Raw genomic sequence first — 22,444 nt, 5'->3', positions numbered from 1 at the left:
GATCTATTAATCTATGTATCAATTCTCTGATGTAGGGGATCTTGATGAGACACTGTGGGGTCGTCTCACACGACTTCACGCCGTTCTTCAGGAACGGTAGTGTGAACGTTCTTTCCTCCCCCTAACGGCGGGAAGACAGTCTCATCAAAGTGACAGTCCGCAATTTGAGCGGGTAAGAGATCGCCTATATTAGGTTTTAAATTTTAGTTAAAGATGGTGATACATAGTCCACATATATCTCCTTGGATTACCTCCAAGAAATGAATTGAATCATTATATGTATGTGCGTATGCTGACATATAATCAAATTACTTGATTTCGAGCAATCGACAACTTATGCTTCTGGCATACAAATTGTGGTTCTACATAACCGTGTCGAAAAATTCCTCTAATTTTCCCAATGTACGCTTCTGGTCGTACATGTTAGAGATGATGCACATATATTCGATTTCTTGGCTTCAATGATTTCAACATAATAACCATTAGCTCAAATATCTTTAAAGTTTAACAACGTTCTACTGGAACGTGGAGAAAAAAATTGAGCTACTTCAATGGGCAAAACTGTGCCATAAAATAACATAATGTAGACATTACCATAACCATCTATCAAAACTACATGTGCCTCATTTAGTTATCAAAGAGGTCTTCCTACAAATAGACATGAAATTAATAAAAATACGACTTATCTCTAAGGATAGTATGTGTAGTCGCACTATCTGCCAGACATTTATCCCCACATGTCATGTCTACAGAGTTATATAAATTTAATCATATATATTCAGTACTTCAGGTACTAAATAAATTCAACAAGCAAACACCACTGAATAACATAATAATTAACTTAGAACACATAGTGACATAAACATATGGTCCAGAGCATAAACTAAACATGATCCACATACGAATACAGTTCATAACATGAGCATATGAAATGCGATGATTGAAATTCTATACACTAATAGCTAGAGCATAAATGACCATAATGCATATTTCATGAAATCAACACTTCAATCATATCCCAACCTGGATCATTTGGTCAGATGTGCCCAAGTATGGGAGTTAAGTAACGGCCTCCCGAGATATTAACATTTACCAAATCAGTCGATGTTGGTGCATTATTATTTGCATACCCAACCCCAATGTTCCTCGCACTTCAGGTGCGCGACCAATTCTTAGATCCACTATATATAAAACATATATTTATGTTCTGATTTTGAGCTCTATTCGGATTTTAAAGGTCATATACAAATCGTTTATGAACATTTGCTCCTTGCTTCAGGCAAGCGTATTGTCTTTTGGTAATCAAAACGACTAGTCAGGGTATCCCATTCTTTATGAGGACCCTCGTTCGATGAATATTCCAAACGAAGGATTTCATCTAATTATCTCGTAATCAGAAACATAGTCTCAGCCTTCTGGGCTTTATTTACCTAATAAATTATACTCGAAAACAACCATTCTCAATTGCTCACTAAGCTTATGGATCTTAACATCCATTCTCCAACCAAAAAAAACTTTCACCAAGTACATTAAGTTGGGTAAACTCGAGTTTGCTCATGTGTTTCATCTCAAATCAAATAGAATAATGAGTATTATTGTTTTATGGGAATGTAACCTCCATAAACAATTTCATGAATATTTTGCACATATTAGAACTTCCGGTCTAATAATTCATACACCACATGTTCATTCACATTCATGGATTTCATACGATAAACCATAACGACAAACAAAATATTGTTTACCATTTTCATATCACAAAATTACATATGGCAAATATGGATCAATTGAATAAAATTCTCCATTAGAGATGGACCAAAATCTTCATGCAATTAAGACTTTGTAAATTGTCAAATATACAAAATATAACATGCTAAATAATATAAACAATATATAGCATGTAAAATCTCATATAAATTCAAGGAACTAATTCTGAAATTATTCCGGTAGATAATCATGAATTAACTAAACAGATCCATAATGTTATCAAGTATCAGCAGTGCATTAGATCATCTTAAAATCAAATGACCAAGTAATTGTAGCAAAATTTTCTAACAATTCATGCAATACAAATTCAACCAAGAAAACAAAATATTAATATGCCTACAATCACGTTCAGTAAGAAACATAAACAATTTCACATTCATCATCAAATATATTCACCCCTCATTCTACAGTGCATATTTATTCATAAGCTTCTTAGTGCACTGTATTCTAAAATATTATGATAAAACATTCATAATACAATTTCATATCAAATCCTCGAAACATGAAATAAACCAGCAAGGTACTATAATCATTTGACAATATACAATCACACATTTATCGTCGCTATTCATTGAATCCGGAATGAATGCAAATGATAAAATAATTTGCTACACCACATACCAAAAACAATCATTGTGATATTTATACCATACTGTAACATAATTAAGCATGCTTCCAATAATTAAGAATCACATCATATTTTGAAATTATCCACAGTATAGATGAAGTAATGACTTGAAGATAAATATGTACTTCATGCATTTCATGCCATTAAATAGATCTAGTGCATCTCTTATGAAATCGAAATTGCAAGGGATTACGGCTTACTTGAAACGCTTAAACCCAAATGTTGAAGAATATATTGTATTCATCGAACAAGATTACCATTTCACGAACGAACTCGAATCACAAGTTCTTCAAGCATCTACGTGCCAAAAATGGTTCATTTTTCACGAGCACCTGAATCACAAATTCTTCAAGTATCCTAGTCCCACGAACGATTGTCTTTCCAGAATCACAACGAGCATTTCGTGCTGATAACGTGTTGTAAAATGGCCTATTTATCTAGCTCTTTGATTTGTGTTTGTGGAAATACATAAGAACATAATAACGATAATGGAGAGCGAATGAGAGAATGCAAAGAACAAGAATCCGTAGAGAGAAAATTGTGGGTATCCATGGGGAGGGAGTTTTTCTCATTAATATAGGTGTAAGCCACCGGAAGTTACAAGGAGGAGTTACAAATGGAAGTTCCATGGAAGTTATTTCCTGCACACATCATGGGACTAAGGTGTGGGAAGTTTACACTAGTGGGAGGTTGAAAACCATCAAGTGGTTATGTTAGGAAACCACACATTGCATACTATTTACAACAAAGTGACTTTAATCTAATTAATTAATAATCCATGAATGAATTGATTGATATCTAAGTAAGTGGATAAGATTAGAACACTTGTGATATGGACATATTTTCGATTATTGTAGCAATCAACTTATGTAATATGTTTAGGTACAATTATAATTGCATAAATAAACATGAGTTGGGGGACATTATCCTAAAGGATATTATTAAAAATTCGTTTTATTTCCGAGTTCAATAGGTGACGTTTGTAAATAATTTCTACATATTTCATCAGATGCATAACTTTACCATTTAAAATATATTACGTATTAAAATAAGATGATGCTGGTGACATGTCATTATCTTCAAAACGAAGAAATTATTTGTTTCTGAATAATAATTTGGGAAATATGCAATACCCCTCAAATGGAATTTTTTTAAAACTAACTCAATTGATTTTTAAAGACCTTTGTTTATAATCAAATTTCATTCTTAATTAGTGAAACTCTCCTAAATTAGTGTGATTAAGACAAAAATACCCTCAACTACTATAACCCTAATTATTTATTCATCTCTATCATTTTCATTTTATCTCTTTTCCACATAAATCCCTCAACTCTCTCCCAAAATTTCGACCTTCTTCCACCGTTGTTGCCGCCGCCGCCGCTTCCTCCTTCGTCTCCACATAAATAATCTCTTTCTCTCTTGTTCGTTATTTCTCTCGATTTGTCTCTCTTTATACCACTATCGTCTCCATATAGATCTGTACACCACCACCACCGCCGCCGCCACCTCCTTCATTTTCCCACAAGGCTCTTTCTCTCTTTTTCGTTAACTCTCACGATTTCTCAGGTTTTTTTTCCCAAATCTGTACCACCACCACCGTTCCCGCCTCTCTCACTCTCTTTCGTTTACCGCTGCCACCGTCGTTGTCGTCGACTCTCCGTCCCGCTCTTTCGTTATTTTTCTATCTTTATTTCTGTATTTTTCAACTTTTTTATTTTTTCTATTTCTCCAGATCCGAAAATACAGTTTCAGATATGAACAACAGCAGTAACATGACTGTAGTCATACTCGAATATGACTATTGTTGAATATGACCGAAGTCATATTCGAATATGCTCTATCTTCTCGTTTCATGTTGACTTGTAATAACAAGATTCAAATTGTGATTTTTTTGTGTGGATGTTGATTGGATTATTTTCGTAAAAAATAGAAAATTTTCATTGCTTTATATAATTTGGTAAACATGACTGTACCACAATATATAATTAGAATTTTTAAGTTGAAAATGTAAAAAACTGCAATATAAAGAAAGAATATGACTACAGCTGATATAGTCACATATAGTCATATTAGGCTATAGTCATATTCGGCATAGTAAATATGTCGAGAAAAAAAATTATTTAAAAAAAAAAATAAGAATATTTTTACTAAAAACATATTAAAAATTTAAATATTAAAAAAATTAAAAAAATACTAAATAAATCCGAAAATAATAAAAAAATAATTTTTTTTTTATTTGGTAGCAGATTTTTTGGAATTTTGAAGCAGATTTTTATGAATTAGATTGTTGTTATGGAAAGAGAGAAAAAAAGAAAGAATAATTAGGACAAACTATGTTAATTGACATAAGGGTAGCATTGAGAATAAAATCTATAGGGGGTTATCACAAAGAAAGATTTAAGGGTGGACATATCACCATTTCGTAGCGATATGAGGGGCTTATTGCTATTCACCCCTAATAATTTATCATGTCTTATTTTGTCTTTTATGCATGTTTTTTTACTGGATCTTCCCGGATCTAATAATATAAGGGGGTTTTATGCATAAGTCTTTGACCAACCATCTTTATTATTCTGTATTATAAATAAAAGTAAAATCAATGTATATGACAAAATTACCTCCAACCCTTTTAAACTCACTTCCTAATTGTAACCCCAAATTAACTTCAATTTATGCCACAAAAATCCAATTTTGACTTTTTCAGTTTTTTTATTTTGCCACCGGTCTCCGGCGTGGAATTTTTTTGAACTTTTTTTTCCCAAACATTTTTATCCGTTTTTTTACGCTCGCTGCTAAACGTTCAACGTAATTGTACTGTCATTAATATTAATTATACTGCCATTGATTGTACATTTAAGTCGGAAAATTACAAAAAAGCCACCCCTCTCAGTTTAAATAATTATTAAAAAAATTAAAAAAAAAATTGTCGCTGGCGTCGTGGACTATGTTTTCTCGTTGTCTTGATTTTTTTTTTTTTTTTTTTGTTTTATTATTATTATTATTATTTTTTTTTAATAATTATTTAAACTGTGAGGGTGACTTTTCGGTAATTTTCAGACTTAGATCAAACGGTATTAATGTCAAATGTCTGAAAACTAATTGCGAGGGCCACATTGAGACAATTTTTCAAGTACATGGGAGCAAATCGATGCAATTGAGAGTATAAGAGGGTAAAATGATATCTAGGCAAAGTAAAATGGGGAAAAGTGGAATTTACCTAAGAAAAATTGATAAAAACTCGGTAGAGCAATCTTTAGCATGATCTTGTTCACCCTTCTTTGCATAGACAATTGTCATGACTCATAAGTGATCTGCATATTTACAGATACAATTAAACTTGTATAAATTAATATAATTTGGACTAATAAAATTTTATTAATTTAACGAAATATTAAATTATCAAATTTATGATTTAATATGTTTTTACCGAGCCTGAATCGAAAGAAATTATTATTTAGACGATGTTATAAATTTATCGAGTATTATTATCGAAATTATACTGAATGAGCAAAAACTATAATTATTATAAATTTAAGAAAAAGTTAACTACATATGTTTTCATCCAAAAAGAAATGCCTTTGATGGATGTGGTTATCTTCGAATTTTATACTAATTTAAATTTGGAAACAAACGAGGGAGGGTCCATTTGGAATATGAAAATCTTTTGGTTTGGTATTAAGATTTAAGATGAGAACACGAATTCATGATAAAATAGTTAGATGTTACACCTGGCTATTAACAGTGGATGGATTTGAATTGTGGATTTAATTAAATAACTACTGCATCCGTTTCAAAATAAGTGTCGTTTAAGATTAATGTACACCCATTAAAAAAATTAATAATTGCTCTTGATTTTGGAAAAAATAATTCATATTTAACAAAATTAACCCTTTTCTTGCTTTAAATATCTCTTTCATTAATTAATTAATCTCTATTCATTGTAGGCTAAAATTAAATAAAAAAATATTGTCCTATTTTGGAATTCTAAAGTGACACTTAATATGAAAAATAAAATTATGGCTAAAGCGATACTTAAAAAGAAAATGAGAGAAAGCACACAACACATGGATGTGTGTGTAATTATGTGTAGATCTACGGTTCAAATTTACCCAGTATAAATAACCAGGTGTAATATCTAATTTCCCGTCATGTTATCTTCAAAATCAAATTATATATGTAAAGGGGTCTTTACAAATAAGCCCCCTTTGTGAGTATATTTTCTTTTTATTATGTATCAAATTGATTATTTTTTTATCACTTTTAAAATACGATCTCGTGCATCGCACGGGATTTAAAAATGCTAGTGTAAACATAATAAAAAGCCAAAAAAATTAATATTACTGTGAGTGACAATAATATTACTATAACAACAGTAATATTACTGTCAACTACAGTAATATTACAATAATAGACAGTAATATTACTGTCTATTACAATAATAGACAGTAATAAAAGTCAAAATTGGAATTTTTTGGACAAAATTGATTAAATTGAGATTACAATTAAGAATTGGGTATAGAGGGTGGGGGTAATTTTGCATATACACGAATGTTTTCTTTATTTATAATAAATATTAAATGGATGAGCTTATTGGTGAAATAGATGTATCCCCTAAGAGGGTGTCTGGCTAAGTTTATAAGATGTTAAAAAGAGCTTATAAGCTCTTCCAAAGTGTTTGGTAAATTTTTAGGAAAAAGATCTTAATTTTTTTTTTTTAAAATAAGCTGTTGGAGAGCAAATAAGATCTTTTTAAATAAGTACCTCTACCCCACCTTTTTTATTTAAGATCTTTTAATGAGTAAAAATAGGAAATAAGCCCATTATCCAAACACTCTAAAAATTAATCTTACAAATAAGATGTAACAACTTATCAACTCTTAAAACATCTTATCAGACGTAAGAGCTTATCAGCTGTTTAAAATAAGCTTAATCAAACACCATTCTAGAATAATAAAGATGATTGGTTAGGAATTTATGCACAAAAACCCCATTTGTAAAATAACCCTCAAAATCAATTCCCTTCAATGATGTCCTTATTTTCAAATATAGATAAAATAAGTACAATTTTCTGGGAAACGAAATATACGAACTATGAATAGACTAAATATGAAAATTGAATTACAAATAAAAATAAAATAAAAAAGAAGGTAATAAGAAAAGGTAAATCACGAAATAATTTCTCTTCTTTGTAAAAATAGATGCACCCCTAAAATTAGAGGTCTATCATTTTTTAAGAAAAATAGATTTTTATTTTTTTAAGAAAACAAGAAATTGCCCCTAGATAGAAATATATAGACGATAATGAAATAGAAAACTTAAATTATAAATAATCGTAAAATATGTATGAATTACAAAAAATACCTCTTTTGTTTGTAAAACTGTATTTACCCCTCTCAAACCAGCTATAGTTTACTGATTTGTTCGATGCTACACCCGGTGAAAAACACCGGGTGGATCTTCTGCTGCCACGTGTCTCTTTTTTGTATTTTATAATAGATTCCCCGCTAGGGTTTACCTTTAGGGATTTTAGAAAAATAAAAAAAAGAACACGTGGCAGCAGAAGACCCACCCGGTGTTTTTCACCGGGTGTAGCATCGAAGGAACCTAGTTTACTTGAGGAGGTTTGTAGTTTACAGTTTACCAAACAAGTAAAAACACGTGACAATCAACACAAGTTACACGTGAACATTTTATTTTTGGTCACATATGAAATATTTTGTTTTATAGTTAAGGGTACTTGTCCAGTTGAGAGTGACACGTTGGAGATTGTTAGAGCCATTTGGCCAAACTATGTGCTGAGTCAATAATACGTACACCATCTATCCAAAGGGCTTATAATATATATATATATATATATATATATGGATAAATTACAAAAGCCCCCTGAACTTAGGCTAAATAACAAAAAACACCCCAACTTATCCGCAATAACTAAACCCTCCTCTTATTAACTGTTGATCGAGTTTTTAAAACGAAAATGTGTACAGTCTGTTATACATTCTATTAAATAGCTGAGAAATAAAAGAAAATATCTAAAATTGTCTAAAATCAATTTCCTGGAATAAAAAAATATCTGTGAAAAGTCACACCGTAAGAGGTTGGTGTAAGACGGAAACAAAACTCAGGGAATTTTTGGTAATTACGAATAGGTGAAGGTGGTTTTAGTAATTTAATCTAAGTTTAGGGGTTCATAGTTTACCCTATATTTTATATATATACACACACATGAGAATATGTCATTCAATTGATATCTTGCAAGAGAAAACAGAGGAAAATGGATTACTTCGACCCAAGTTACAATAATGTAAGATTTTTTAATTTATTGTTTTGCATATTTTCTTGTGTATTAAAAAGCTGATGGAGTTAATTTAAATTTCTGACTGTGTTTTTCTGCTACATGCACAAGGATAAGAAGAAAGCAATGGCGAAGCAGTCAATGCTGCTCTGCTGCAAAGTCTACATTTCCGAGTCGAGAAACAGAGAAACCCTCGATTCGATCGAGCGAGCCGCTAGGCAGGATCAAGAAACTGTAATAGTGAACAAGTTCAAGGACCATGAGTACAATAGAGTCGGATACACTCTCGTATCGTACGTGGCTCACGATAGCATAGGGTGCCCGATCTACACTCCTTTGCACCAAAGTGTTGTGGCCATGGCCGAGGTTGCTTACGAAGCCATTAATCTCGAGCTGCATTGCGGGGCCCACCCTCGGCTTGGCGTTATTGACGACATTGTTTGCCATCCACTCGCTCGCTCCTCACTCCATGAAGCCGCATGGCTTGCAAAGACAATTGCCTCTGATGTCGGCATTCGATTCCAAGGTGCCTTTTCTCTATACGGATTTCGATCTTTCGAATCTTTATTACATTTTGCATTAGTCGTGGCTTTATTGCATTTAGTATCCCTGTGTTATTTCGAAATGCTAAGAAAATACATGTCTTAGTAACAGCGAAAAAAATAAACGATATAATGCATTTTTTAGCACACAACATGTTAAAGGGTTATTCCGAACAGTACCATGTGTTATATCGAATTACTAAAAAAAGTAAAAAACTACCCTGTGTTATTCATTGACAAAAAAAACCCCTATGATTCATTTTTTTGCAGCAATCAACCCATAAATAAGGGGATTTTTGCCAATAAAATAAAACGGGTTAGTTTTGCAGCAATTCGTTATAACACGAGTACTAATTGCAATAAACTAAACTCCCACTTATGTGGTGTTTGCAAAAGCTTACTTAAAAGCAGAAGTTATTGAGTGTGAGTTACATTGGTCATAAGCGCTTATTTCTAAAAGTTGGTGGTGTTTGCAAATCCGCTGGAAAATCAACTTAAATAGAAGAAAAAAAATGTCATGGGGTGCTTTTTGAATTATAGCTTAAAAATGCTCATTTTAAGAGAAGCAAAAACAAAAGTTTGAATTTGAAAACATCTATAAATTGATTATGAACAAAAAAAAGCTCATAATCTCTTTCTAAAAGCTTTTGCAAACACCACCTTAAATGAAGAGTTTTTACCATTTACAAATTCAATATTTCACTGCAGTGCCGGTGTATCTATACGGTGCGGCCCACCCAACGGGTAAGTCCTTGGAGACGATAAGGCGCGAACTAGGTTACTACCGGCCAAACTTTACAGGAAACAAATGGGCCGGTTGGCCACATGAACCAGAAACAACACTTGCTGAGAAACCGAACGAAGGGCCCGAAACGGTTTCAAAAACCAAAGGCGTGGTCATGATCGGTGCCCGTCCGTGGATCGCAACATACAACGTGCCAATCATGTCCGTTGATTTCTCCGCAGCTCGGAGGATCGCTCTTATGGTGAGTGCTCGTGGTGGGGGCCTGCCAACCGTGCAGACACTCGGATTGGTCCACGGTGAGGACACAACTGAGATAGCTTGTATGTTACTCGAGCCGAATCAGATTGGAGCCGATAGAGTGCAGAAACAGGTGGAGATGCTGGCGGCAGAAGAAGGGCTCGATGTCGATAAGGGCTACTTTACGGATCTTTCTCCTGAAATGATTGTCGATAGATACATCAAGTTGATCTCTAACAATGAATCTTCTTGAATCGAATGCCACTACTTTGCATGTGTGCACGTGTGTGTGTGTGTACGAGATTCGAACCTGTGTTTCTCTGTAAATTTGTCAGTGTGTGAATGAAGCAAATACACGGATGATTCAAACGTTGTATTTGCTAAATAAATATTAGGGTAAATTTTATTTTCCCCCCTTGTATTTTGGTTCGATATCACTTTACCCCCTTCTACTCTCAATTCGATCGATTTGCCCCCGTATACTTGAAAAATTGTCTCAATGTGGCCCTCGCCGTTAGTTTTTAGACATTTAACCTTAATACCGTTTGATCTGCGTCTGAAAATTACAAAAAAAATCACCCCTCTCAGTTTAAATAAATTATTAAAAAATTTTAAAAAAATTTAAAAATAAGTTGTGGTTGCCGTCGTGAGACTGTGTTTTCTCGTTGCCTTGAATTTTTTATTATTATTATTTCTTTTAATTTCTTTTTTGTTTTTTTTTTAATTATTTAAACTCGGAGGAGTGGTGTTTTTGTAATTTCAGAGCTTAGACTAAACGGTGTTAAGGTCAAATGTCTGACAACTAACAACGAGGGCCACATTGAGACAACTAACATCGAGGGCCACATTGAGACATTTTTTCATGTACAGGGGCAAATTGATGCAATCGAGAGTAGAAGGGAGTAAAGTGATATGAATCCAAAGTATAAGGGGAGAAAGTGGAATTTACCCTAAATATTAATGCTTTATATTGCAATTATTATAAGGTAATGAGTAAACAACTAACTCTTCGTCACACAAAAAAAGAAAAAAATAAAATTGAAAAACTCAAGACTTACCTAAAAGGAGAAGTCGAGGTTCGTTCAAGGTTCAGTGGAAACAAATTATCGAGGAGAAAGCGGAAAACTTCCGGAACCATCGCTGCACACGGAGCGATCATCTTCAGAATCATCTCCCACAAAAGAATCGTCTGCTACTTCTTCAAAGACTGCATGCAATCGGTTGGTGGCATTTTCGTGATTCCGACTTATTGCCTTCCACCACCTTTTACCTCCTCTTATTTCCTTGACAGAGTTAATCATTTCGTCCCTTATCTCGACGAGGAAGGGCAATGTTGTCAATCCGGGACATCTATAAACATCCACGCTAGATAACGAATCACAAATCATTCGTCCTCCGCATATTTTCTTAAGTTCCGGCAAACAACTCAACTTCAGTATCTTTAAAGCAGGCAGCACTATATCAACATCGTTTATTCCCGTCACTTCAATTACTTGTTCAATTTTTTCACAGTTTTCGATTTTTATTTCGACAATGTTTGTCAAGTTCTTGACAAGCTCAAGTGGGAGGAGGGTCGTAAGGCTGTTGCACGCTCTGATATGCAATACTTCAAGTCCCGCAAGCGTGCCCCCACGCACAATTCCGTTGCAAATTCCGCTTAACTTACTCAAGCCGTCAATTTCTAACCACTCTAATTCACAAAAAGTGCTCCGTTCAGCAACATCAATTACGAATTCCATTTGTTCGCAATGTTGGATTCGACAGTGTTGTAGCTTGGAAGATGTTATGAAGGCCGGTAAGTGAGTGATACTTGGGCATGCACGGATCGCCAACTCGTTAACCTTATCGGCCAACCAAACAGCACCTAATGTATCGTATATATCAACCCCAAAGAAGCTTATGCTGTTTTTACCAGTATCCACAGACGACGTGGGGTCGCCTATCAAGAATTTGAAATTCTCGAGTAAACTCCAATGCCCAGAAGTGATGTACCGATCAAAGTCTCGCATGCAATCGAAGCTTAGCTCCAGTTCAACCAACATGTTGCAACTTGCGAGAACGTCAACTAGACTTAAACTTTCTCCGCCTGCGGATTCCAGTTGGAGGCCAATTAACGATAGACTCTCGATGAATTTGTAATTTTCCAAAGGAAAAGTTGAGCTGGACATGTTCGAAACTCTAGTATACGAAAGTCCTAAGTGCCGAAGGTTTTCTAACATGTCCATCCCTTCGGGCATTTGTTCGATCGGTGTATAAGTGAGGTCCAAAACCCTCAATTTTTTAAGATTCGCAAGCGTCGGCACGCGCAACAAGTTCCAACAACTGCGCAAAAGTAAAACGTGAAGGCTCTCCAGATGGGAAACCGACTCGGGCAAATGATCAATACCGGTAAAAGACAAATCAAGAACTTCGAGGTTTGGCATGTGCCTAAAGAAAGAAGAAAGAATCCCTTTATCGAACGAGTTATACTGCAGCAGCAAAGTGCAAAGCTTAGGACAGTTTGGTTCGCAGCATAAAGAGCTTAAATCGTTCCGCATTAACGAAACTCTCTCGAGATCCGTTGGCCAATCATTCTCCATAGGTGGGACCCGCAACCCATGTCCTGATTTGACCATAAAAGTCGAGTTTTCTCGAGTAAGTGCGATTACCATATCCCTAATCAAATCATGAATCTTCACATACTTATAATCAGCGGTGCCTTCTCTCTCCAGCATGCAAGTACTCGTGAGCTCATTCAGAACCATCTCTCCCATTTTCATCTTATCGACCAGACTCCCGGATTTACCAAAAAGCCCTTCCCATACCCAATACTTTATCAGCTCCTCTGTTTCGATAAGATGATCTTCCGGATATAAAGCACAGTACAGAAAACACGAACGCGTGACATCATCTTTTAGCCTGTCGTAGCTAAATCGTAACCGCGCAAAAACATGATTCGTCATCCCTTCGATGCTTGTAGTAGAGTTTCTTAATTCGGATAATGCAGTCTGCCAGTATTTAATTTTGTTTTCGTTTCGTAGGGCCCGCCCGACTGTGATGAGGGCCAAAGGTAGGCCACCACATTCTTTTGCAACTTTCTTCGCAAGATCATTTATTCTCGGTGACGAAATTACCCTTTCGCCCACCTTTTGTTTAAACAAGTCCCAAGCTTCTTGCGGAGAGAGCACATCAACTTCAATCTCTCTCTCCGCTTCCATCCTTCGGCACACTCTCAACAATCTAGTTGTTATTAATACTTTACCTGCTCTAATCGGAACTCCAATCTCTTCGAGCGAAATTGCTTCCCATAGATCATCAATTATCAATAGAAACTTCCTCCTTCGCCACAATGCTTCGAATAATTTGCGGGCCCTTCTCGTTTCACCGTCTTCGTCATCGAAGCACAAACCGATCTCTTTTGCAATATCCTTCTGCAGCTTCTCTGTGTTTGAATCCTTCGACGCCGTCACCCAAATGACGTGATCAAAATGGGTATTTTCTGCTAATAGCTTATTATTAATTTCTTTAATTATAGATGTTTTCCCAACACCTCCCATCCCATAAATTGCAATTATTTCGCTATTTATTTCCATAAGGTACTCCCAAGTTCGGTGCAGTACGATCTTGGCCGTTTCTCCTACAAGCGTCGTCGTGGGCAAAGTCTTCCCCTTCTCCGGCAGCATATTATTAACCAATGAAATTCCAGGAAATTGGCTCTGTTCGAGGAGCGTGTCAACTTCGTGGATTCTTTTACTAACAAACTTCCCCAACTTTAATCGATTGTAATAGTTAGGAAAACATCCGCATAAACATGTCTTATTTTCTTGAATTTCCGCTTCAAAACTAGCCAATATACGTTTCATCTTTTGGATGTTATCCAACCACAAATTGACTTCGGCTGTAGGATCCATTCCACGAAACATTTGTTCCTCGTCTAACTTGGTTCTCACGTCAGCCTCTCTAGCGTTAAGCAGTTCGGCTTTTTGTTGCAATAACTTTATTCCAGCTTTTGGTCTTTTAAGGTAGCTGCATTGTCGGGAAACTGACTGGCTTGAGCAGCATCCTCCGCATAAGCATTGGGTAATGCTTGCGACAGCAGCAACAATTTCCATGCCCAGAAACTATAAAAGTTTAAATGAAAAGGAATTAGTTATACTAGTAATAAACGGAACTTTAAGAAAAAACCGGGAAAGGGAAAAGATTTAATAGATTCGACAAAATAAGAAACTTGTGCTAATTTTGGTCGACGTGGATTGCGTCAAATAAAAAATTGACAACCCCATAGAGGTAGATTTGGTAAATTGACGAAGTTCGTAACAAAAGATTCTACTAATAAAAGAAGATAGGACATCAAAGAAACCACAATGGTTAGTGAAGAAATATCGCACAATCAAAAGTAAGCTACTGAAACTTATCGAAGGTGCACGAGCATATGTGCTATGCCTTAGACAATATTTACATAGAAACTGCATGCAAACATGTAACATGAATACGTCTCCGAGATAGAACGAATGCGATGCAAAAGAGATTGATGAGAACTATGACAAACATAAGATTCTATACATATTTACTACCCGTGTAAAAATTGCAACTGTGCGATTCCCTGCTGTCATAAAAAAAATTAGCAAATACCTCCCTATGCTTATTTTTAGACAGCACAATCGACCCCAATTACCTTTTTTTTCCCATTGGCAGATTGTGAAAAGACAAAAATACCCTAGGAAGTTTTTTTGCAAAATTGATCCATACACTCAACAAAATTCTAAGGTTTCAATTCCATGAACTGAAAACACCAAGTGAGAGAATCAGCAATTCATTGAACAAAATCATTCAGAAATTTCGACTAAAAAATAATTACATAATTCGAGAAAGACAGACGAACCCAGTACAAATGAACTTCTTAACCCTTGAATTAAGTTATAATTTTTTCCATTTACTTAATAATTAAAAACTCCTAACCTTCAAATGATTACTGCTGAACGGACCTCAAACGGAAATGCACAAGAAATTATTAAGAGTAATGAGTATGGTGTGAAAAGAATATATTGATTACCTCAGGAATCAATTAGCTCATGGATTTGAAAATTCTTCAGTCGACCATTTTGGGGGTAGTTGGGAATTTTTTGCGTCAAATATAAATTAAATGGGGTCTCACTTTGACTTTATATGGTTGATAAAATAACACTGGTTGGAGTCGGATGGCGCCAAACTAGCTATTTCCTAGCAATTTCTACTTCGATTTTTTTTTTTCAAATAATATTAATTTCACATTTTAGTTTAATCCGAATGCCATTATATCAAAATTAGTACTTCCGAAATAATTCTATTTTTTTTAAGGGGGCAATTTGCTAATATGATTTTTCAGCTTGACATAAGCCCACTGCATTGTTAAACTACCTATTATACCCTTTATATAATTCACGTTATTTATCATAATTGTAAATTCTCATTCATTCCAATCTACTGTATCTTTTCGCCTTTTCTTTTTTCTCTCCCAAAACCCTAGATCCACTTTTCTTCTCTCTTAATGTCGAGACGAAGAACAACCGCGCCATTGTCGTCATTGCAGCGAATTTATCCGCCATCGAAATCTGAGGAAGGAACAATAGCATCTCTCATGATGGTCAAAGATCTCGCTTGGTTCACTTCATTCGCAAGCCTATTGGACAGCCCCTGCTTGCGGCTTTGTTCTTGTAAGAACCCTTATTATTATTTTTTCATTTTCTTGAAAACAGATCCATTTGCTTCTTGCTTAAGTTTGAAAAAAACGTTTATTTGTTGTAGATTGCATGATTTTGAACATTTTCACTCGTGAGAATTATGCCTCGACAATATTGGTGCTTCCCATAATCATTAATTTTGTTCCAATATCTGTTGTTTTGTTGTTTGAGTTTGTAAATATCATTTATTTTGTTGTCGAATTGCATGAAATTGAACACTTCCTCTCACGGGTGTTATTTTTTTGGCCAGATTAGCATGTCCCCAAAGCATTTTTAGTCCTAACAAGGACTTGATGTATGATGTTTGATGGGTTTGATATAGGATATGAAGAAAGATGCTTATTGTATTATTCTTGGTGGTGATGTAGTATATGTCATATGAAATAATGGTATTGCTAGTGCCTTTGGATGGTATTGAAACAGAGTATTGGAAGTACTGGTAGTGAAACTTTATAGTACGTTGTATTTTTTATAATTGAATTTATGTGTATGTAGTTGCAGGAATCGATGTAAAAGAAGATGGGAGCATGCTAGGATCAGGCTGCAGGTGCTCACCGAGAAGAAGCTGATGAAGAAACCACATTTTGAAGAACTGGAGAAAAATCCCTTTTATTACTACTGGCACATACCTATAATAAACCATAATTTTCAGCGGGTTGCGGCTCTCATGCAGGCGTACAACGTAAAATACCGTGCCTATTGGTTTGGGGGCAATACTATACGCTTGGTAACAAGTCACTGGAAAGGTGGATTTATCCGCATGTAGACGATTTTGAGATATTAGGGTCTTTTGCTTGGGAAAGGTTGGTATATGATATTCTTGTTGAGAATATCGAGATGTACTTAAGTGGAACATTAAAGTATTTTGACGGTTGCACTATCGACTTATTGGTAAGTGATATCTAATACATTATATATTGTGTTTATGCTAAATATACCAATTAATAGTGATTCCAAAATGAGCAGGCATGGGTGCATGAACGAATCACGTCACTGAGGGTTCCCACAAGTGTTTACAAACTTCTCCGGTTCTTTTGGCGGCATGACAGCAAAATCCCAACCGATCAAGAAGAAGGTAGGTTGTTTTTTTGCTCGGATAAGAGAAATACATGTAACACTTTAAGTTACACAATACATAATGTATTACATATTCATTATGGTATTAGCTAACATTGCTTTTATGTTTATTAGGTTGTACCATTTGTTGTGCACACGAAAGAAAAAGCCTTGCTTTGTCCAATTTTGGAAATAATTTTGGTCCATTTGTTGCATCACACTCAAGGCTAAATGATGAAAGGATTGTTGATATAAATTCTCAAAGTAGCAAAGAGGACAATGAAGACATGCAAGCAACACCTGTAAGTTATTAATACAATAAACCATAAACCCTAAACTCTAATGGGATTGTACCATCTATCGAATAGGAATGTACTATATGCAAATAAGAATGTACCCTATGTCACCTTATATAATATTGTTCTATAACAATTCCATACTAATCAGTATTGTTTTATTTTAAGTATTGTTTTATTTTAATTGCAGTATCTTTCTCCAGGCGCAATATCTAATGAAGGGATCAAAAGAAGGAGAATAAAAAAGGAAGAGAAAGAATGTGAGATTAACAGAGGAAAAAAGAAAAGAAAAAGAAATGAAGAGTAAAAGAAAAACAGCAGCAGGAAAATGAGAGAAAGAGAAAGAGAGAGAGAGAGATAGAGAGAAGGGAAAAATAATTGACACCAGAAGAAGGAGAAGGAGAGGAGACATAAAAAAAAGGAGAAAGAAACGAAGGAGAGAGCAATAAAGAGGGAGATGTAACATAAGAACAAATTGAGAGTCAATGAGAATAGAGGTCAAAGGCCAAAGAAGACCCAAAGCCCAAAGTTCCCCCATAGCCCAAAGTTCCACATGGACATGAACGAGGACGGGGACGTGAACGTGGATGTTGTCGCCTAACAAGGTACTAATGATTATAATCGGTGCGCGTTAATAGTCAGATTATTATTTTATATCATAATTGGTGTGAATTAGCCTTTATATAGAATTTCTATTATTACTAATGAATAAAGGACTACGTACGTCGTGATCAAATATCTAAATAAGAGAGGATAATGTTGGATCTTTTCTTGAAAAAAATGATTTAGGGTAAGAGCACAACCACTTTGACATTACATGTTAATATATTATGTGGTCAAGAATTTTTCTTTAATGGTATATGTCAAGTAAATACATAGTACATGTTGACCACCTATTATAGTATGTAGTAACTTTGTATATAGTTTAAGTTTACTAAACCAATAGTACGTGGTAATGTCTTATTGTAGTGCAATTATTGTGGAGAGAGGCCCACATCAATTGACTGGAAGAAATATCTGGGAACTTTTATTTGATGACTTGCTTAGTACGGAACACATAGATTTGTACTTGAGCCTCTTATGTTCTGAATCTGTCATGAACCAGCATGGACATGAGATTGATTACCTTGACTCCCTTGCCCAGGTATATAGTTGTTTAACAAACATGTTGCGTTCTATGTTGTTGATGCAATAAACAATTCATCAAAACATATGGTACAATGTTTATCTAATATTTTTTATTATGTTTTGTAGCAACAGTTACTGTCGCGACCTCATATAGACATCGAAAAAATTAGTGATGCCGAGTTTGATAGTCTTCTCGAGAATTTTACTGTTATTGGAATGATGGCGTTTCACAAACTAAATTCAGCAAATATCTTCAGTAAAAAGTATGTTATGATGCCTATCCATTCCAGTCAACATTAGTTCCTGCCTGTTCTGAACCCTACAGATAAATGTATTTACCATTAGAACTCCGTACACTATTCTCCAAATTTTCCAGGAATTGAGAAATATGCCGTAAGCCCATATTATTGTAGTCAATTATTCTTTATGTACTGGTTTGGTTGTAGAGTAATATAATATTTTATTTCCATAGGCCTCTTTTTACATCAAGGTGATTGGAAGAAGGTCTGGGTTGGAGATATAACCGTAAGCTAACCAGACAATAGTTAGCTTCCAGTTCTATCTCCAACCCAGACCTTCTTCCAATTTCCTTGCTGTAAAAAGAGGCCTACGAAAATAAAATATTATATTAGTCTACAGCCAAACCAGTACTTCAATAATAACTGATTGCAAGAATATGACCATACGGTATAATTCACAATTCATGGGAAATTCGGAGAATAGTCTATGGAGTTTCAATGGTAAATATATTTATCTGTAGGGTTCAAAACAAGCAGGAACCAGTGTTGATTGGAATGGATAGGCATCATAACATACTTTTTACTGAAGATACTTGCTAAATTTGTCTTGTCAAACGTCATCGTTCCAAAAATAGTAAATTTGTCACGAATAATATCAAACTCGGCATCACCAATGTTTTCGAGGTCTATGTGATGTCATGACGTAACTCTTGTTGCGAAACATAATACAAAATATTAGATAAAGATTGTACCATATGTTTTGATGAATTGTTAATTGCATCGACAGCATAGAATGCAACATGTTTGTTAAAACCACTATATACATGGGCAGGGGAGTCAAGGTAATCAATCTCATGTCCATGCCGGCTCATGACACATTCAGAACATAACAGACTCAAGTACAAATCTATGTGTTCCGCACTCAGCAAGTCATCAAATAAAAGTTCGTAGATATGCCTTCAGTCAATTGATGTGGGCCTCGCTCCACAATAATTGCACTACAATAAGACATTACCATGTACTATTGGTTTAGTAAACTTAAACTATGTACAAAGTTACTACATACTATAACAACGGTCAACATGTACTATGTATTTACTAGACATATACTATCAAAGAAAAATTCTAGACCACATAAGACATTAACATGTACTGTCAAAGTGGTTGTGCTCTTACCCTAAATCAACATTTTCCAAGAAAATATCCAACAATATCCTCTCTTCTTCGGATATTTGTTCACGACGTACGTAATCCTTTCTTCCACAATAATAATCGATATTCTATATAAAAAATAATTCACACCTATTATGACATGTAATAATAATAATAGTGTAACTAATTAACGAGCACCAATATAATCATAAATCCTTGATAGGCGGGATATGAAGGACTGGAATCTTAGACACATGGACTTGGTCACGACCACGTTCATGTTCACGTCCTCGTCCTTGTCCACGTGCATGTGGAACTTTGGGCTTTGGGTCTTCTTTGGCCTTAGATCTTTATTCTTATTGACTTATATAATGGATCTCCATCTATTAGGTCCAGAATTAGGGGTGTTTAGCAAATTTTCCCTTTTTTAAGTTACAAATTAATTCAAAATTTAGTCCCAAAATTTTCAGGAAAATCAAAAATCAAAATTTCGGATATTGAAATAAAAAGAAATGTTTTAAAATCAGAAATTTTCAAGTAGAATTCGGCTCAATTCGAAAAGTTTATTTTTTATTCACATATACTATAAAGTACAATTGATGTGTTAAATTTAGCTTGGTGAAAAATAAAATAAAAATGGATTATTTTCGCAAATTAAAATTAGAATGAATTTGGAATCCAACATTCATTTCGATTTGATTAAAACAATGAAAAATTAGAATTTTTTTTTGATTCGGATTAAAAGAATAGTGTACACTATACACGTCCATGGGCCGATTTTCGGCCCGGAACCGGCCCGTTGACGAACCGGACTGGCTCATTGACTGGAGAACCGATTCCGGAACCGTGAACCGGCCCGTGTTCCTCGGGACAGGCCCGGTTCTAGAAATAGGTGAACCGTGAACCGCCGGGCCGGCTCGGCGGTTCACCCAGATTTTAAAAAAAAGTTGAAAAAAAGCTACAACGGCTACTGAACCGGCCGTTATTTGTTTATTTTGACCCCCGACCCCCCCCCCCCCCCCCCATTTTTTCCCATAAATACCCTCACACCCAAACCGAATTTCTCACCAATTCGCTCACAGTTCTCTCTACTTCTTCAATATCAAAGTTTAGTAAAGTTCAATTCCCTCTTTAGTTTTTGCATTCTCGAATTTCTTATCAATTCTTAGTCAAAACAAAAAAAAAGTTGTTCTGCATTTTCGAATTTCTCTTCAATTCTTAGTAAAAAAAATAAAAGAAAAAATTGTTTTGCAGTTTCGAATTTTTAAAATTTTGAATTTAAAATTAAGTTCAGGTCTTTTCATTTATTTCCTTTTCTTTTTTCTATTTAAAAGTAATTCTTTTAATTTATTTATTCATCAAGTATTTCAAAAAAAAAATTAATAATTTCCGGGCCGGCCCGGAACCGGAGTGAACCGGTGGACCGGCCCGGCCCGCCGAACCGTGTGTTGTACATGCCGGTACCGGTTCCGAAAAAAGTGAACCGCGAACCGGAATGAACCGGCCCGAACCGGCTCATGGTCGTGTCTAGTGTTACACTATCGAAAATTTTGGAATTAAATTCGACAATATTCAAAATTTTGTTGAAATTTTCACCCCTAATTCCACTATTAGGTATATCTACTAGATAGTAGGGTAGAACACGTTAATTTGACAAAATAAGATAATTATATTTTAGTAAAATAGTTTTCCTGGCTCCTTAAAAAAAGGGTTAATGAGGCATACCCCTTATTATGCAAAATATTAAATATTAGAACTAATCACCTCTCATTATTTTTAATAAGACAAACTCCCTCAATTTGTGCCCTATCAAAGCTACACTCATATTTTGTGTTAGAAAAGACCCCCCTGACCATCTTACCAAATCAAACGAATGTTTTTGAAGCAATTCGTACAGGAAAAAAAAACTCTCCCTAAACTATCCGGATTATGTGAAAAATTCTTCCAAACAATCCGCAATAAAATGTGTCTCGATATCTACCACCTTATTTGGGCTGCAAAATAATCCTAGTTTGCTAGAGGCCATGCTCACTTTTCTTCTACTTTCTCGTTTTTCTTGTCTTTTTGTTCATTTTATTAGGACAATTTTTTATGCAATTAATTCCCTTATTTTTGGCAGTGGAAACATTTCAATTTTTCCCTTTATTCATTGTGGACCTTCTCCCCCTTTCAAAACTTACGTTTTTGATTGAACTTGTTTTGGTTAAACTGTGATCTTTGTTTTCAGGTTTCCCTTTGACGTCAAGCCTTCTTCACTGTTGCAAGATTGATCATCAAGACTACTGTATAGTGATTGATTGCTCTCTTCCGTAAATCATAGCATCTTTAAAGTTTTCATAAGTGTTGGGAATGGCATTTAGGAGCATAAATGATTTGTCTTCATCTTCCAGATTGTCTACCTTCAGCCATTTTGAATGAATACAACCTCACGTCAAATATAATCGGTTAGCCAAAGATTTTTTCAAATACAACTGCTCCAATTTTAACCGATTCATTGGGCAGTTCTTTCTTTGACTTCTCTCAGTGACTTATTCCCAACCTTAAGATAATGGAGATAGGGGCCTTCTTCGTTAAATTGCTCTTCTCAACATCACTTGGAGTATCAAGAAGAACTTTTATTCCCTTCGAAGCTCCGCTAGCGCTTGTTAAACCAAAATTGC

At 34.9% G+C, this 22,444-nt stretch overlaps 2 protein-coding genes and 1 long non-coding RNA gene across 8 annotated transcripts; 2 read left to right on the top strand and 1 right to left on the bottom strand.

Moving 5' to 3' along the window:
- The first annotated feature begins 8,351 nt into the window (after window positions 1-8,351).
- Window positions 8,352-10,694, top strand: LOC105970600 (formiminotransferase cyclodeaminase-like protein). Of its 2 annotated transcripts, none has more exons than XM_012995429.2 (3): window positions 8,352-8,699; window positions 8,802-9,216; window positions 9,941-10,694. In XM_012995429.2, exons 1-3 carry the CDS (start codon window positions 8,670-8,672, stop codon window positions 10,465-10,467), a joined length of 972 nt encoding a protein of 323 aa, XP_012850883.2. In that variant the 5' UTR covers window positions 8,352-8,669; the 3' UTR covers window positions 10,468-10,694. The 2 variants fall into 2 exon arrangements, with proteins under 2 accessions (XP_012850883.2, XP_088678057.1); XM_088821931.1 differs by having other exon boundaries at window positions 8,631-8,699; window positions 8,808-9,216.
- LOC105970599 (putative disease resistance protein At4g27220) lies at window positions 9,335-15,373 on the bottom strand. Of its 5 annotated transcripts, none has more exons than XR_016033165.1 (4): window positions 15,247-15,373; window positions 11,273-14,314; window positions 9,893-10,411; window positions 9,335-9,607 (listed from the first exon to the last, which is right to left on the bottom strand). XR_016033165.1 is itself a non-coding variant. In XM_012995428.2 (3 exons), the coding sequence occupies exon 2, from the start codon at window positions 14,303-14,305 to the stop codon at window positions 11,318-11,320; it is 2,988 nt and encodes a 995-aa protein (XP_012850882.2). In that variant the 5' UTR covers window positions 14,306-14,314; window positions 15,247-15,337; the 3' UTR covers window positions 9,335-10,411; window positions 11,273-11,317. The 5 variants fall into 5 exon arrangements, 3 of the variants coding, with proteins under 3 accessions (XP_012850882.2, XP_088678055.1, XP_088678056.1); XR_016033166.1 differs by having other exon boundaries at window positions 15,153-15,297; XM_012995428.2 differs by having other exon boundaries at window positions 9,335-10,411; window positions 15,247-15,337.
- Window positions 15,374-16,483: 1,110 nt separating this feature from the next.
- LOC148768580 (uncharacterized) lies at window positions 16,484-17,265 on the top strand. Its single transcript, XR_016032866.1, has 3 exons — window positions 16,484-16,804; window positions 16,880-16,988; window positions 17,105-17,265. It is a non-coding gene; the product is annotated as an uncharacterized LOC148768580 (long non-coding RNA).
- The last annotated feature ends 5,179 nt before the right edge of the window (window positions 17,266-22,444 follow it).

The sequence above is a fragment of the Erythranthe guttata genome, chromosome 8, assembly GCF_056151865.1.
Source record: "Erythranthe guttata isolate IM_541 chromosome 8, IM_541, whole genome shotgun sequence".
Lineage (NCBI taxonomy): Eukaryota > Viridiplantae > Streptophyta > Magnoliopsida > Lamiales > Phrymaceae > Erythranthe > Erythranthe guttata.
This window is presented reverse-complemented; position numbering and strand designations above follow the sequence as displayed.